Source organism: Siniperca chuatsi, linkage group LG16, assembly GCF_020085105.1.
Source record: "Siniperca chuatsi isolate FFG_IHB_CAS linkage group LG16, ASM2008510v1, whole genome shotgun sequence".
Taxonomy (NCBI): domain Eukaryota; kingdom Metazoa; phylum Chordata; class Actinopteri; order Centrarchiformes; family Sinipercidae; genus Siniperca; species Siniperca chuatsi.
The window spans coordinates 15,101,677-15,120,262 of NC_058057.1; the positions used below are offsets into that span (position 1 = coordinate 15,101,677).

At 39.0% G+C, this 18,586-nt stretch overlaps 1 protein-coding gene across 1 annotated transcript in view; it reads right to left on the reverse strand.

The window, feature by feature from the left end:
* The window catches only part of LOC122862809 (potassium channel subfamily K member 2-like), a 35,747-nt gene that overhangs the window by 12,979 nt on the left and 4,182 nt on the right, over nt 1-18,586 (reverse strand). Inside the window, exons 3-4 of the mRNA XM_044168516.1 lie at nt 9,969-10,086; nt 3,403-3,563 (exon numbers count right to left, since the gene is read on the reverse strand). Of these exons, the coding sequence (XP_044024451.1) occupies nt 3,403-3,563; nt 9,969-10,086 (279 nt within the window). The remainder of the gene's footprint in view (nt 1-3,402; nt 3,564-9,968; nt 10,087-18,586) is intronic.

Below are 18,586 nucleotides of genomic sequence, written 5' to 3' on the forward strand. Positions count from 1 at the left end.
TTCTAATGTCAGGCTGCCAAGCTCATGTGGCATAACTTTCACTGTTAGATGGCACGCCCACCCAAGCTGGGGAGAGCTGACTTGATATGCTGTAATATGGATGACTTATAAAATATTTCACATGCAGTCATAGTAGCAGATATAATGGATTAATTGCAGTTACAGGCTGTGCTATCAACTGTAAATGAGAATTTTAATTTGATGTGAGCTCTGCAGTCCGTCTTTTGCATCACAGTTGCAGTACATTAGAGTATATTCTACATGCTGCTGTTTTCTCTGCTGCCTTTCCACTTGAGGTGACTGCTTTCAGCTGGTTCCCAGTGCACCTTGCCCTTTTTCCCTCCAGTTATGTAAGCCCAAAGCACAGTGCCACTGAGGGGAAGCATAAAGAGCGGGCAGACGTCAGATCACTGAGTCTGTGATGTCCTCACTGCACTGAACAAAGTACACTACAGAAGTATACAGACCTACAGTGAGCCTTACAGTACCACATTAGGGACTAGTGAAGCTGAGGTGGTTTCTCAGCCAGCATCCTTACTGAAGGGCAGCTACTTCAGCAGCTGCTACAGTCCATCCATTTCCATTGTTTGAGGCCAACTGTCAACCTCTATCCTCGTCCCCCAGGAGGATAGACAAAGAGCCAGCAATGAATCAAAATAATAATTCACCTGTTGCTACCAAGTATCTGGTTTCTTGAAAAAGTGCTATTGTTAGTGCTTTTATACTGGAAATGGAGGTTGTTATACTGAAATCAGTGACCATTTTAGCATTAGCATTTTATCTAAATTTCCACGACCTGCTTGTGTATGTGCACATCGCAACACATCGCACACAGATACAAGAGAACGTCCTATGAAAATGAGCTCTGGTAGAAAATGTAATGATTTTGATACGATTGCTACTGTGAAGCATATCTCAGCTCTTAGCTTATCTAGATTGCGGTGTTTCTCTGCATAATGCTGTTTCCTAGAAATTACATTTATATAATAGTTATTTGCAACAGCAAATAGGGAAACAAAATGCCACCCAGGTTATGTTTTTAATCAACATAATTACAAGATACAAGATAAATGTATTGATCATTTTACAACATAGGGTTGTATAATGAGTTTTGTAGTTCCCTACTCAAAAAATGTATATACAGTAGATCAGTGAATAAATAATAAGTCATAGAAGTAGAAATAGAAATAGAAATGAAAACTATTTTACATGGTGGAGTGCTGAGGATGATAATAATTATGATGATTACGAAACAAGTAAGAAATTTTAATTAACGTATAAACAGTGTTGATACTGAACCTACGGTATCAGTAAAATGCTTACTGACTAAAGTATTTAATTTGTTTTCCTAAAATAGCAAACTTGTAAAACAATGTCTGCTCATAGCAACAAGAGCAATATTAAACGTTTTTCTGGTTATGTTTAGGCACTCACAGCACTTGGCTAAGGTTAGAGAAAGATTGTGGTTTTGGTTTAAAAAGTCAACAATGACTTGAAGCACAAGACAGGATGTGTTTACTTTATTAACATTTATCTGAAACCACAACCTTTTCCTCACCGTAACCAAAGTGCCTTTGTTGTGGCTCTGAGTACAGTAATCATTGGGGACTCCATCATCTGGGACATAAAGACAGCTGAAACATAGTGCTCCGTCCCCGAGCTACTGTCAACAGAAGTCCTGCCTTACTGGAAAAGCACCCTTGTGCATCCAAGATTGTGATACTTGTCAGTACCAACACACCACACGCCAGCAGTCTGAACTGTTTCAAATCACTGATGGTCCACCATGGAGAAAAGAATTTCACTCTTTACAGTCCCATCCTCCCATTGGGCCATGATATTAGCTGGTTCTTATGACTCCTCTGCCAACATACTGTACATGGCTCCAGTCACAGTCCTCTGACACCAAATCGACTGGGTGCATGGATGTTAACAGCTACTTACCACCTAATTAACACTTCACACTCATATGAAGAAAAATTATGTGTAACTGGTAGCATCTGTGCTGTTTTTCTTCACCATACAGAACGCTAATTTGATATTTTCTTCTCCTTTGAACATCATGCTATTTTATAGAAATTCAGGTGGTCTTTGTTTTCAAACCACTTAACAGCCTTGCTCCATATGATACCAATGAGCTCACTGCAGTGTAACATTGTTCCAAACTCATCTCTGCATTCTGCTGGCTTTTACATTACTGTAACTGTTGTTCACTTCAGGGCAAATCCTAACGATATGATGCAATTATGAGTATTTCTTATATGAAAAACACATCTTTTCCGTGCTTGTACTTATCTACTTACTTATCTTTAGTCACCAATCGTAATTATTTATATATTTATTTAACATCTGTTATGGTTACTTTTATTTTTATGAACCACTTTTGTATTGCGTCCATCTGTATGATTACGTTTATTATAGATTTTGTTATTACGATTCATTACAGTATTATCTTTCCAGACATCAATTAGCTGCACAGTCCATTTGATAAACGATAGTTTATAAAAAGCACATGTGATTCTGGTACAGAGACAAATAAAAAGCAAACAACAGATGAGAAAATAAAATAAACTTTGCTGGATTTAATCTGTTATAGGTGTGGAAACTTCTTGACAGTCACTGTTGTCAAATCATCCTTATTGGTTTGTACACTGAGCAGCTGTTTGATTGCTTTGTTTTTTCAGGGTGAACCTTTGAGTTTCCATGAGAAACTTAATGACTAACCATCAACCAGACTGCCCAGCAGAGTCCATTTATATTCTCTATGTCCAACATGAGTAATGGTGCCTTCTAACTGCTCTGGCGCACTGTGATGTGTGTTTTTGTGTGCATGTGTATACTATGTATATATGGATAGAAGTCAATGTGTGAATTGCAATGTAGTAAATAAGCCTACCATCATTATTTCAGAGTATCGATCTGTGTATGTTGCTAGTTTATTCCACTGCCATAAACAAAGAAACAAGTTGGCAACAGTCCAGTGAGTTCAGCACAAAAGGCAACAAAAAACACCAAAACTGTCTGAATTCTGAAATATTGCTCTAAAACAACTTTTGTGATCTGGGCTTTCAACACTTCAAACTGCATTTTAGATTGGTTTCCAGAAGTCTGCTGTTATGACAAACCAAAAACTGCATCCACTTCTTCCACACAGTCAAGTACTGACTACTGAAGTCTGCACTTTTTAATCTTCAGCTGTAGTGTTTAGGAGTGTTTATGTTGCAGCTTTAATCTTGACACTTCGATATTGCAGTTCCTTATAAGAACAGCTATGGCAATATACTTTTACAGCTGCCTTTGCATTACATGAATAATTAAGTCGTCAAATGTGACTGCGTTACCTACATTAAAATGGCTCACTGACATTGACAAAAACAAGCTCATAGAAGCACAGGAGCTCACCACAATCATCTTCTCTACTTTGGCAATGCCCTTCCCAAAAATGGTCCCCAACTGGTCCCCGACACCAGCCAATAAGAATCCAAATAGGGGGATCCCCAGCAGAGCGTAAATGATACAGAAGATCCGCCCACCTTCTGTGTGAGGAGAGATGTTCCCGAATCCTGACAGAAAGGAGACACAGATAGTTAATTAGCTCATCAGGCAGCATTTCATTCAAAATGTTAGTGTAAATTAGCACGTGTGTGGCAGTTTGCAGTGCTGTTGAAACCACGCTGGCTAGCATGGAGCATTTTGTAACTCTGCTCATGGCGTTGCACAAACACAGAGAGCATTTACACAAAAGAGATCCTGTGAAATATATGGGTTTTTGCGGGCAATTTTTTTGTTTTTTGCATTATTTTTCTGAAGGAATGTGTTATTTATTTAAATTATGAGATTTTTGTTTAGCTTATCTTTAGTGTGATTAGACTCTTTTATGCTCTTTTTGTTTTGGACTTTTCCCTGGGAAGGAACAGAGAGCATTTATGTAAGAAAGATCCTGTGAATTCTTTTCTCTAAAGGTTTCAGGGAAGTTATGCTAATGCCTTGCAATAAAGTACTGGGAACTGTGGTCATTGTCCACTATAGTAGCACAAGCAATGAATGCTATCACTACTTGTCTGTGTATATTTTCTATTTGTTGCACATTCTGTATCTCATTAGTGCACATCATATTTTCATCAAAGCTGGCAGAAGAAGTAATATCAGTTGAAACTAAACTGGGTAGACAGGAAAAAATCTGACAAAGCTTGACTGTGCTATAACATCACTGCATACAGATGCAGTAGAATAGCTTTAAGAAATTTCACTGGTGAGAGATGGAAGTTGTGTAAAAGCACTGACTATAGTTTATAATTTACACCCTCTGTCCTCAAGCAACTCTGATGTGAATGAAAAATGAGAAGAAAAATGAACACCCAAAATTAAAAGACACAGCATGCCAGGCCTTCATATGTACGTGCACACACGAAAACACACAAATGTGAGTCCATCACTGGTTCACTGCCTTTCATCTTATCATGTGCAGCTAGAAAAGCAGATGGGGCCTATAGAAGTGTGTATCCTTGTAAACAAAAACCTTCAAGACCTGTCCCTTATGTAAACCTGACCCCACACATTCAACAACACATGGCTTTTATTATTTAACGTTTCATAAAGGGTTCTACATTATGAACTACATCTACTTTTTTTATATTAATGCAGTCATTTGTCTCAGGATAGGAGCTGCAGGGTGCCTTCTAATGACTTCCCAGTCACACATTGGACATTAAATGTGAGAAAATTGTCAATCAAGTCTAATTTATTCCATGATTAGACAGGATGCCGGATACGTTTTTAACACCTCTGGGTGCCCCTGCAGAACAAACAAGAAACAGCAGCTCTATAATTTGAAACTGCACTCACTTCTATTTTCTTTTAGACTGAATTAAACAGATTAATTCTTGCTCACCTTTGAATGCTATCACAGTATCAGACATGAAAAGCAAGTTACGCTTAACAAGATTTTGTGCCATGCACTGAGATAAATTGGTGGCATTCAGAGACAATTGACTGTTCTTCTGTATTCAAATAACTAGCTAATTAGATAAGTACCAATCTGGATTTTGTCAGAAGCATTCCACTGAAACAGCTCTTCTCAGAGCCTCCAATGACATAATGATGTTTTCTGATGTAGGTGAATGCTCTGTTTTGGTGCTGCTGGATCTTCGCGCAGCTTTTGATACTGTAGATCACAGCATCCTGACTGAAAGGTTTAAGCAGTGGGTGGGTGTCTCTGGGAGTGCCCTGGACTGGTTCTCCTCCTATCTCTCAGACAGGAGTTTTTCTGTGTCGCTTGGTCCCTACATGTCTGAAACTGCTGCTCTTTCCTGTGGTGTGCCTCAGGGTTCTGTCTTGGGTCCTATATTATTTGCTTTGTATGCTTCCCTTGGGTCATATTATTAGCAAATTTAAAAAAGGTGTCTCTTATCACTGTTACACTGATGATATCCAACTGTATGTCTCTTTTGAGCCTGATGAGACTAACAAACTGACTGTTTTGCACAATTGTTTGACTGCCATTAAGGACTGGCTAACAACTTTTTACAGTTAAACACAGATAACACTGAGGTCCTTATCATTGCTTCAGATAGCTTAGCTTCCAAGGTTGCTCAACGTATTGGGTCTAATCTTAGAAATCTTGGTGTTATATTTGATCAGTCTACGTATGACTCGTAAATGTTTCTTCCATTTAAGAAATATTGCCAAACTCAGATCTGTTATATCACAACTTGAGCTAGAGATGATCATTCACATTTTTATATCATCCCGGCTAGACTACTGCATTTCCCTTTTCACCTGCCTCAGCAAGTCGTCTCCAGACAAATGGTCTAGAATGCTGCTGTGAGGCTGTTGACCAGGTCCAGCAGGACGACTCACATCACATCACACCCATCTTATCTTTTTTTATGTGCCTTTGAAGTGGTGGCTCCGACACTGTGGAATGCGCTTCCTATAGGACGGGTAGCTGGCTTGTGTAGTGTGGCAGACAGCGGTCAAAACAGAGAACAAGTCCAAACAAAGCAAACAAATCCGACAGGGAGCAGGCAAAAGTTCACAAGTCCACAGTACAAGCAAGGTCCAAGGAACAAAGAATCAGTACCATAGAGCTCACGGTAAGATATGCCAGGAGGCTGGACATGGGAACAAAGTACAATGAAAAATGCACATGACAAGGACAACAACCTGACAATGAACAAAGGAAAAGACCCGGACTAAATACACTAAGGTAGGTGAGACAACGAGACACAGGTGCAATCAATCAAGGAGGGGCCAACAATCTAAACTGGAGGGATAGCAAACAAAGACAGGAAGCAAAACCACAAGACACACAAGGGGAGGAGAACACTACAAAATAAAACAGGAAACAGGACAAAATCTCTATGACATGTTGTTGCTTATGTTATATTGTTTGATTCTTTTTACTGTTTTCATAGTTTTATTTTTAATTATAAGCACTTTGTTACCTTGCTATGTGAAAGGTGCAATACTAAATAAACTTTATTTATTTACTTACTTCAAATAGGATAAAAATTGCAAAATTAGGTTCAACAAACATATAAGCATTTTTAAACAGAGAATTACAGAATTTGACAGTTGGAAAAAATTGGAAAACTTGGATTTATATGTAATTGTTATATGTATATGTAATGATTATATGTATTAATGTGGATTTCAGGATTCAGATGATATATATTTGACTAAGAAGTCTGACTTTTTCAGTTTCAGAACACATTCTGCTCTGCTTAGACACTTTTCTCTTATAGGACATAAAATTAAAGGTTAAACACCAAATTCAGTTAAATACCAATAAGTCATTAAATTATTTCACACTTGACTCATTGTCTGCATGAATAATGCATTAACCTTAAGCTAATTTCCACTTTATAATGAGCTAAAGCCTTGCAATAGACAAACCTATTTGTCAGTATGGGCCCCAAATCACTGCATTCATGACACTACTGACTCAGTTATATAATGATCACATGCGGTAATGTGTCATGGTCTGTACCATCTCTTTGAAGAAACAAATGCAGTTGCTTAATGACTTCCTTCTAAACTCATTAAGTGAGTGAAAACGGCAGCACAACATTTAACTGTGGTGACTTTATTAACTTCTGTTAAAGACACAGTGTTGGTTTTGTTGTTTTTTGGATCACTGAAATGCGAAAAATGAATGAAACCCTGTCATGGTGGGTTTTAGAGGGTATTACAGTAAGCTGATTGGGGAAACATTGTCTCATTGTTTTCAACTATACTTCCTATAATTAGACACACTAAGATGTTGCCCTGGATGGATTTCACATTTAGCTTCAAGAGCAAAGTTTTTCAAAAAGGACATTTTTTTCATGGCCACTGTATGTATGTATGTATGAATAAAAATAAAATAAAACTGATCATTTTGGAATCAGGACACCCGTGCCCCACTGAAAACAGAGTCCAAGGGGGACAAGTGTGTAAAAAAGAATGATAATGACCTTTAATTTTACGTATGAGATCTGTTTTGATCTATACACTATGGGAAATGTGACGTTAATTTGGAATATAACAGGAGGAGAGACTAAACTAAGGAATCCCACAGGGAAGAAATACTGTGAGATCAATCGTTACTGCATCAATCTGTGGTAGCTCATGTAAAGCCAGATGAATATAAGAAAGCTGTGAGAGGGAGCAAACTGTATTTCTGGTACGCCTGCTGAATTGTTGGTCACTGACAAAGAATTTACACAATGGCTTTAGTAATAGCTTCTCTGAAATATGATTTCTTTGCATAGCAGCAATCGCCACAGTACATTTTGTACCAATCAGACAAAATTATGATGATTGCCAACAGGCAGTACAGCAATTATGTGCTGTTTACACTAACACGCATCAAAGGTGATACACACAAAACACCACCTGGGACTGAGGTTTCTGCAGAAAAATCAAAGCTATGAAAACTCAAGCACTTATGTACCAAAATGACCATTTCTGTGCACCTTCAAAAAGAAAAAAAGCAAGCACAACAAATCTATGTACTCAAAACAAAATTAAAGCTACAGAGCTCTCCTTTTTCTCTGCTTCAGGAATTAAACCGTAGCTCATTTCATGAGAAAACACCACTCAAAGTCAAACTTCAGTAAATCTGCCTTTTGTAGAGAGCAAGCTTGAGTTCAGTAACAGAAAGTCAACATACTCAATCTAAGGTAAGCACAGTGAAAACACACAGTGCAGCTTTTACTCTATGCCTACATGCAATTACCTTAAATCTGATTAAAAAAAGCACAAATATTTTCCAACCAGAGGGCAAAAGTTATTTTGTAACATTTTCTGACATTGACAGGATCCAGGAGACATGAAGTGGAGCCCAACAGCCTACAAAACAGACAAGCTGATATGTTATGGTCTGCTTGGACGAGCCAGAGAAGACTAGCTGTGTGCTGTTTCTGTGGCCAATCCATTTTTGCAACTTTGGTATGAGCACAAGCCTGGTGCAGTGCAGCAAAATCTGTAAAAGGGGCTGGAGAGGGGTTTGGGTTAGAGAGCACAATTTCTTTGAAAAAATGGAGAATGAGCTCTGACAGGATGCTGCAGTGTGTGTGTATGTACATATAGGTAGTAGAGATGTGAAATGGAGCCCAACAGCCCACTGAACAGAAGCACCGATCTGTCAAGGTCCGCTTAGAAGAGCCAGATGAGCTGTCAGACTAGCTGTGTGTGTGTGTGTGTGTGTGAGCTGTTCCGTTTTCCTGATTAGTAAGCTCTTACAGCTGGAGGTGACAGAGAGAGCAAGGGGTGGTGCAAAAAAGATGATGGAAAAGGGAAGCGTGTTAGAGTCTCAGGCTGTATGAATGTGCTACAGTGTGAGACAGTTGACAGCTCCTTGATTACATAATACAGTAAGAGCAAATGAGCATAGGCCCTTAAAAATCCTAATCTAAAGTAGTGTCAGATACCTTTAAACTCTTTAGGCTACAGTTCTTGTTCAGTTAACAAGTTTTAGAAAATAATACACATCAAAGTGCTGCCACATCGCTGAAACACAAAAAAGCCACTGCAACATTGACTCTATGCACTGAAAGTCAGTACATCTGAGATTGTTCCCATTATCTCCAACAGACACTCATTAACTTTCTGATACATTGCAACATGCTTATTGTTTTGTAAGTTTTAGACATATTGCCTGTTGTTGTAAATTAAGAGGAGACTAATTGTATTACAGAGAAGAGTACTTAATCTTGGTGACACTTCAAAACTTTAGAATGAGGCGCAAAATAATTTACTGAGAATAATTTTAGTTTAGTCACAGATTACAAGACTCTACAGTCCAAGGCTGGGCAAGAGCCTGCCCAAGCGTTCAAACAAACAAGTATGAAACCCCCTCTTTAAGCCCTATTTAGCAATGTTTTTGGCCTCCTAGTTGTCCCAAGTTGGTACACCTTCGGGTTTGAGTTGGGTCGGGTACTTAGACCCTGGTATACCTGCTTGCACGTTGAGTCATTTTGTAGCTCATAGACCTAATTTCTCTTGTTGTGAATTACAAGTAGAAAACAACATTTTTTGTTTTGTTGCTGATAAATATAACAGGCTCTGATTTTGTGAAACTGTGAGCAAGTGCAAAGGCAAGTGCAAGTGAGTGGCCAGCAAATCTTTGCAATTTTGTTGACTAGTAGTCCAAGCGCAATCCTGGTGCAATGAAGCATGATCTGGAAAAGGAGCTGATGCAGGTTTTGGGTTAGCAAGTGTAATTTTGCTATGCAAATGCAATTTCATGCCAAAATGGTCATCAAAATTGCATTGTGCTTCTGCCGCCTTTGTGCACGAGGAGAAATGATAAATGGACAGTGCTTATACAGCCAAAAATGTTTCTACAGTTTGAAAAGTAAATGTCTTTACATTTTGTATGCATTCTCAAAGCATGCAACTAGTGTGAAGTATTGTCAGAATCATCTACAAAGAGAAAAGAATGAGGAGTGAGTTGTTAAAGAGGCAGAAACTACTTTTCTTACCGATAGTGGTGATAACAGTCCCAGCAAAGAAAAAGGAGGAACTGATGTCCCAGAGGCTCGTCTGATTGGATGCATTTCCTGATGGGTTCACACCTGCTCGAACTGCTGAAACCACTTGCTGGAGCGAAAAGGAAAAAAAGGAAAACAAGTTAGCACTTAATGCACTGTCTCCCAGTGGGAGTGTGGGTGTGGGCTGAGCAACATAAGAAAATTAGCAGTGTGCAGTAATAGATGACAGCCAAAAAATAAACATCCAACCAAAACCAATTAGGAGTTGTGAAGATACCCCTCTTTGTTTCTCACAACTCCTAATTGGTTTTGGTTGGATGTTTATTTTTTTTGCTGTCATAAAATGCATAAGAAAGGTTTAAATTTTAAAACACTGTACTCTTCACAAAAGAGCAAAGCCTGTCATAGTTACACCCCTATGGACTAAAATGAGTCATTTAGATTTGGCGCTTCTCAAAAGATTTTCAGAGCTTATCACGCCGATGTATGTTCAAGTGTTCCATTTTCTGATAAGTTTGGTTTTAATGAGTTATTTGATGCTAGAAAAAGGGGGTTTCAAATCATGATTGACAGCTGAGCCCTGCTTGCGATTGAGTTGGCAGGGTGTATGGGCCGGAGCTCGATACTGCGGCTCCAACCCCGATCACTACTGCGCAGACTCTGGCTCCAAATGACATGACCAGCACAAGATGGCAACTCCCATATCTGGGATATTTTGACTTCATTTTTGTAACAGCAGGAGGAAGTGGAGATGCGTCATCCATCTTTATATACAGTCTATGCTTTAGCCACACCTACTACACTGTTGTCATCTATGGAGTTTAATACAATATATAATAAGTTACACAGTGCTTTCTAACATTTAAATTCATGTTATAACCCAGCATGTTTGCATGAAATACATTGCACTGCATATCCAGCATTAAGGCTGCAGAGTCTGGATTGAACATTTTAACAGTGAGTCTTGCTGACTGCCTTCACCATGCCAGCAAAATGCATGCTGGATAAATAAGGCCACACAGAAACTACAGGTGTAGTGCCTTTTTTTATGCCTGATTAAATTTCCATGTAATTTCCGAGCAGCAACCTCTGCAGTTCCTTAAATTGCCACTTGAGGCTTGCTATAAATCGGTAGAAAGAAAATAGTTCCTTTTTATAGAGTCTATGGTGATTAGTCATTCATTCAGTCCAAGGCCATACTGCAGCAAAACAAAAAAGTGTATGAATTGTTACCAGAAAAAGGTAAACACTAAATGAAGGTCAGTGAGAACATTTAGTCTGTGGTTTGGAGGTATTACTGACCATCAACAGCTATCTTATAATAAGGTGGCTAAACGCTGCAGCACTCCAGAAGTCCCGTCCTCACAATTAAGTTAAGGGGCTCACACATCCTCCAACTCTGAACATAACCCAGTGATGCTGAATGTCAGCAGGCCAGCTGAGAAGACGCAACATCTAAATGCTTTGGAGTAACTGGGAGGTGCATTTGCTATTACCGGGAGGGGCTTCTCCTTTTTTGGTAGAGGCTAACTTCCTCCACCCTTCCAGCCTCTTAGCCAAGGTAGGCTAGCACGTCACAGACCAATCTGTCCACTAAATGCACAGAGACCAGACTGATATCAGTCCTCAAATTCTCAGTATGACATCAAACAAGAGGATCCCCAAAATGTCAAAGTAATGAGTGTAATGGGATTAGTAATTGTAATTACTGGAAAAAGCTATCACTTTCTGTAACATTTGACTGCGTTATGTTACAGGCTGAATGACACAACTCATAGAACCTAACAGTCAAGAGCTAATTTAGCCAAAATACTTGTATGATTTCACTCCATCATCGTCATTTACAACTGCGTTGTCGAGAGCATCAAGAGACATTTATATGTGATTTGTATGTTATCTGTTTTGGTAGAATGAAAAACCAGGGATATGGATATGTCCTCTTGTTGAAAGTACATGGGCTATAATAACCTTCAAGCATTTCGTTCATCAGGATAACAAATCTGGATATCAGGATAAATAAAGAACGTAATTTTGATGTGATACCAGCAGGGTCACTTGTTCTGATTAGTCTTGCCCAGATGACTTTGAGTAGGTGTATGCAGGAGAACACTAGGTGTGACACTAGGTTAGACACCAGCCGGCTGTACAGGAAACAGAACAGCAGCATGTTTTCCCACTCAGGGCTGTACTCTTATGACAGGAGACAATAGGGGAGTGAAGCCACACCACTGCACGACTTCTCACACCCACTATTACCTAAACATAGATGGGAGCAGGAGTGACGCTCAGACACTGAAATATGTGCACACACACTACATATATAGTGGGTTTGTACCATGGACTGTATAAAAATATATAGTCTATTGTTTGTACTTCAGTATCCAAGTTTTAGCGCTGCACAGCGATTGTCCAATCATAGCAGAGCAACTGTAATTAGGCACGACACGAGACACAAGCTTTGGATTTCTCGAAAAAGTTAAAACGGTGTGCATGGGGCTCTTTTTTCAAAACCAGAAACACTAGAGCAAAACAGTAAGGAATGGATTAAACAGTGTGCTTATCTGCTCTAACCTAAGCTGCAAACGTTAGGCTGGCTAACTAGCTTACTACCAACAGTACTAACTGAGTGTACAGGTTATATGAACCTGAAAAAAAACCTGTTACAACTAGCACATCCACTCTGCAGTATTTCCCCACTGTGGTTAGCAGCTCTGTCCTGCTTTGTATTTGATATGGGAAAGTTTACACTCCGTTAATCCGAGCAATATTACCAAAAACACTGGTTAGTCCTCACCCTAAAAGCCTTTTCTCATGTAACGTTAAAGCTGAAAACACACTGGTTTTGGGACATGCAGCTTTATCCTCAGTCTTTTGGCATTATATCAAGTATGTAGCCATCAAGCATATTTAAGACCCCTTTTACAGGGTTCTTGTTTTAAAACGATTCAGCTGGAAACCTTCAAAAGTATACCACAGACTGTGCCATGGAGCTCATGTTAGCTTAATTTGTTAGCTACCTACAGCTGATAAAATCTGTCAGCAACAGTTGTCAATTCAGCTGGCAAAATCGATACAAATGAGAAGCCTGCTTTTGTCTAAAATCAAGGGCCCACTGTTTCAAACTTTACTGAGAATTTTATAAGTAAGTAGTAAGACTGCCCCCCATTATCACCGTAAACTGCATATGTGCTGTGATAGAATGGAAAGCCTGACAGGCATACCAACAGCAACTATAGGGTGCGAGATCTGTGAACTGACAGCAGTTTTCTTGGGCCAAGTGGCTTTTCAAGATACAGAATCATTACTGAGACAAATGAAAGAGAAAAGCTTTGAGACCTCAGGAGAACAGCGGGTGCTGCTACACAGCCGATGCTAATAAAAAACAGAAGAATACTTTCCTGGACTAAAGCTTTTATTCCCCTATGTATATGTGGGATTTTTTTTTCCAATCGAGAGCAATACAAATTATATAATTCTTGTGTGGTGCACCTTAATAAATGTAAGTAATGTACTAAATGTACTTGTGCTACTGGGGGAGTAGCTTTTTTTGATGATCTCCATTATATGAATTTAATATCAATAAACCTTCAGGAACAGAGCAGTAATGCTACAATAATGATGTAAAGCATACAACACTGCCCACAGTCCACCTGAACTAGCACTGTCAGCTTTTTCTGAGTCTGCACATGCACACACACTCAGTTTAGGGTCACTGCAATGTCAGGGTGTTGTCTGCTGCGATTTGTCATCCTTGGTGTAACTGAGAGAGCTTTCATTAATCTACGACTGTTGAGTGTGATAAGGTAGTAAAGAAGTGTGTGAAAGCTGAAATGGATTAATAATGGATTGGAAACTGAGTTAACATGACACGATGGGTGAGAAGGTGGAGAGATATGGACTGATGGCAGTGAACGTGTGTTTCTTATCCACATAATCTGACAAAGCACAAAGGCACAAACAAGCTTAAAGGGTTGGTTCACTCAAATTACAGAAAACCATATTTTCTAAACTCCTCAGCCCAGTGCCCTGGGAGTTACATTCATGTTGGATGATTTTGCAACTCACAATCTGCCAGCGTTAAGTGCCAGTGCACAAAATAGTGTGCCCTATATGTAGCGACGTGGAAAGTAAGGGTGTCGAGTTTGCATCCAGTCACAGACGTGAAACTAACCTTCATCTTTTAATTAACCATAACCATGATCTTTCCCTAACCTTAATCACACTATAGATAACTTGCACAGATATTGTAGAAAGTGAGATTTTTTTAAATGTTGGCATTGGACGTAAAAGAAATTTAATTATTGAACATAATCCAGGGTTTTACACAATCGTCCAATATCAGCGTTCTTGTGTGGCAATAGGGTTGAACTATCTCTAGTGATATCTACCCATGAGTTTTATTTGCACGGGTTTTGAGATATCCTCCACCCCAATACAATGTAGATGAAAGAGAAGTTTTGTTTATGGTGCATAAAGAATCAAAAGACCTCACTGTCAATAGTTTTCATAGGGATTATTTCTTTGGTAGAAAGTATTTCCAATGAAAACTCAAAGAAAAACATAAAGAAAACCAAAACTATTGGCACGGATAAATACCAATAGAGGGAAGTGCACAAATATTTTCATGTTAACAGATCAAAGGACTATGTGCAGCCTGAAGCAGAAATTATGCTTCTGCAGAGATACATGTACACGTATTTGCGAACTTTGCATAATCGCAGGTTGCAGAGGCTCACAAAGGAGCCGATGCGCAAACCTCCCAAATCTCAACAATGCATAGTGTGGACCTGCAAGCAAACTGATTGGCTGATCCAACATTATCCAGTTGGGAAGTTTTTTCTATTTTTTCTTTCAGAGTTTGGGCGTATATATCAGCGTAGTACTTCCACCAGTCTAGCAGAGCAGAGAAAAATACATTTCTTGTCAAGGCACTTAATATTGTCGATAAAGAGATTTTATAAATCCAAATGTATTCTTTCACAGATGTAGTGGTTTGTTTACACTGTCACTGGGTTGAAATTGATTTCTGTGTCCTGATTTCTTCTATGTTTTGTGTACATTGTGGTTTGTTTAACATGAAACTGCTTCCTAGTGGACACGTACGTTATACCCCTAATCCATACAAGTATAAAAGAGACATACACGCGAATGTGTCCAAAAGACATCCGTGTACGCTTGCTTACGTACATCCCGGAGAAACCTAATTCCAGCTCAGTGTGAAAGGTGTTGCTTGTAGTGAGGAACTCACAGAGAACAATCATTCAAATCTGCAGTTCCCTCCCCTTTTGGTTTTATGGCCCCTCAGCAGCTAGGTGGTGAACATAGTGGAGCATTTAGCGGCTAAAGAGCCAGATATTTCCATGAGGAGTTTGGGTGACCAAAAACAGAGGTAAAAGGGCGTGTATTAGACTTACATTCATCAGGTGGACACAGACATGACACCAAATGAATGAGTTGCTCTGTGTCTGCTGGATGTGTAAATAGGCAACTGTTTTCTAACAAGTTCACCATATGAACTTTATAAGGCGATAGGCTACTGTATTATATTAACGTTGTGTTAAAGTTTGTTTCGCTGCTCCCAAATGGACAAAAAAAAACACACAAAACAAAACAACAACAATAAAATAAATAAACTATGGATGCAAAACTGATTTGGATACACACATGCAGAGGATCCAAATGTACTCACAGACACAATAATTAATTTCCAAATACAACAAAGGAGAGGGTTCAAAGATAAAATTCTGAAACCCTACATCAACTGTGCCTCTAAAAACATGATTTAGCAAATCACACAATCAGACAAGCTTGGCTCAGTCAGCCCCTTTGTTTCCCAGCCAAAGCATCCATATTAATTCACTGTTTTGGCACTCAGTTTTATGCATACTAACTATGGCCATGGGTGATGATAAGACTGGATAATGTGAACACCACACTGGCTGCCTCCAAGCTGAGCCAAACAGCCAGGAGAGATTGAATCGTCTGAGCTTTTTGACATCACTCACTTTTTTAATTACTCCCTTTGAGAGTGCATCTCTCCTCAGTCCTCTTCTGGCTTTTGATCAGTGGGAGCCTGCAGAGGTGGATGTGTGTGTGTGTATACATAAGTAAAAGTGAGTGGGGGACACCTGTATTGATGCTGTTTTTCAATAAATCATCAGAAGAGAAATAGTTGCTTGAAAGGATATGCTGAACTCATGGTTGATGGGCAGAGCTGTTTGGTCAGACTGTTGTCTAATAAAAGCACAAAGATAACAAGATTTTTGTTAGGCATATAGGCCTGATGTAGAACCTGGTTCACAATGATATCATTAGGAAAACATTAAAGTGCTCTTAAATGCCTCTTACAGCAAATTGCCCAGAAGTTTGTAAATTGCACAGAGGAAGAGACGTGGTTGCTAGCAAAGATAAGCAACTTCCATAGGCTAATACTGACGGCTGTGCTATACTTTCGTTCATCACCTTTACAACAGGTGATGCCTTTATTTTGAAACACCCCTTGTTTGTTACACATTGGTTTAATATCATAGCTAGTGCATATTGTTCATAGATTTTTTTCCGCCTCTAGGTTGCCATGCTAGCGGCTCTGTGAGACTCCAGCACAGCGGTGCTTTGAGCTAAATGCTAACCCCGCATGCTAACATGGTCACAGTGACAATGCTCACATCCTGGTGTTTAGCAAGTATAATGTTTACCATCTTAGTTTAGTGTGTTAGCACGCTAACATTCACTAATTAGAACTTAACACATAGTACAACTGAGGTTGATCTAGTATTAGTATCTAGTAGATGTTAACCTGGATAAGTGAAAAATTCGACCTCAGCGGATCACCACAATCATTAGGCTTCACACGTTACGGACCATAAAATGTATAAGTGTACAAAATTACACAGGCAACAACACTGAACGAATGCATGAGAACTGTAAGGAGAGGAAGAGGGAGTGAGATGCCGCCTGGACGTGGGCAGGAGATGTGACCCATGACCAGGTTACCAGGTTATTCAGTGGGACATTTAAAAAACTTCCACTAAAACACCTCAATGTGTTTGCGCGATAGAAAAACTCCGACCTGCTGCGAGTCCGCATCATAGGGAATCTAATAATGGACTAATATGATAGTTAGCGATGTAAATCCTCTTTCTCACCACAGATACTTGTGTACTACACATATGTTTAAACTTTTTTATCAATTGATGGTTTTTATAATGCCTGGTTTTGGGGGTGCAACCCCCTCAGCAACCCTACTTCCCACGTCCATGGCCTCCAACCTAAATGATCTCTCCCAAGTCAAATGTTTTCACCACTTGCGAAAGCAACAGTAACAACTATAGTGACTGCATTATGCTAACTAATGGGCTGCCAAGGGTAAAGAAAATGAGAAATGGTGATAATAATAACAAAAATGAGGAGAATGATGAGTATAAACACATACTGGTTAAGAGCACATGTAATTAGCTTTTAAGTATCAGTATTTCTTTACAAGTTTAAGGTGTTATAACATAAATAAAAGGGTGGTACTTTGGATTCAGAAGCCCGCTGCCTTCCCTTGTACAGAGCTCCACATTCATTAACTCCACTCCTCACAAGAGATCATTATCTAACAGTCAATCTGATAGATAATGATCTCAGGACAGAAAGCATCATCACCATCTTTGAACATTAACTCAGTATTTTAAAACCAAATAACAGGCATCTGTTACCAGCCCCTGTTAATCGAAAACAGTCTCATTTACATACAGTAGGTGGGCACTGAACATCATTCAGTAATAAATCCTTTGTCGGCTTAGTTTTAGTATGGTCAAAGTCTGTACTGTACATGTCACTGAATACCAACACAGAAGACAACAATTCCTGAAGTAACGTGGTAAAAGAGCTTTCAATTCGACATTAGCTACAAAAAATGACTGAAAATCTAATTCATAAATATTTAACCAACAGCCTGACCATCAACTAAATATTGCACTGTATCTCTAACATCAAACCCAGAAGATGGAAAAGTTGATAGAAAATTTTGAAATAATACCTTATACCTATTCCACACCTCAGGAAATATCCAATTAAACCTACAATATTTACATTTTATTTTGGATGATGGTGAATATGCATGAACTACATTTGAACTGCTCTCAAGTATGTCATTCGTACGGCAGCCCAGATATGTGACAGTGAGAAAAAAATAATTCACACAGTATCTCGTTATAACCTGGAAAGTTTTCTCATAATTACCAGAAGACACATGTCATTAAAACAAGAATGCTTGCTTGCTACAGTGAGGGCCTTTTCATCATGAGACTTTATCAGAAACTACACTGATGGCTGATGCTCGGCCTTAAGGAATATTGCAACATCTTGAATGTCAATGTGATTAAAGTGGCTTTACTGGAGAGAGAACTCCCAATCCAATGCTATGCTATGTTGGCTAACAACAGCAATTTCATTGTGTATTTTTAGTCTTAAAAGGAAGTGTTTTAAGGGACTTGGCCGCTGTAGTCTTAAATTTGAGGTTTTCTCGTTATTATGAGAAATGTTTTTTGTTTGATCTTTCTCACCTTCTTAGTTCTGGATCCTTGTTTATCAAAAAAAGATATAATCTAACTATATGCAAAATT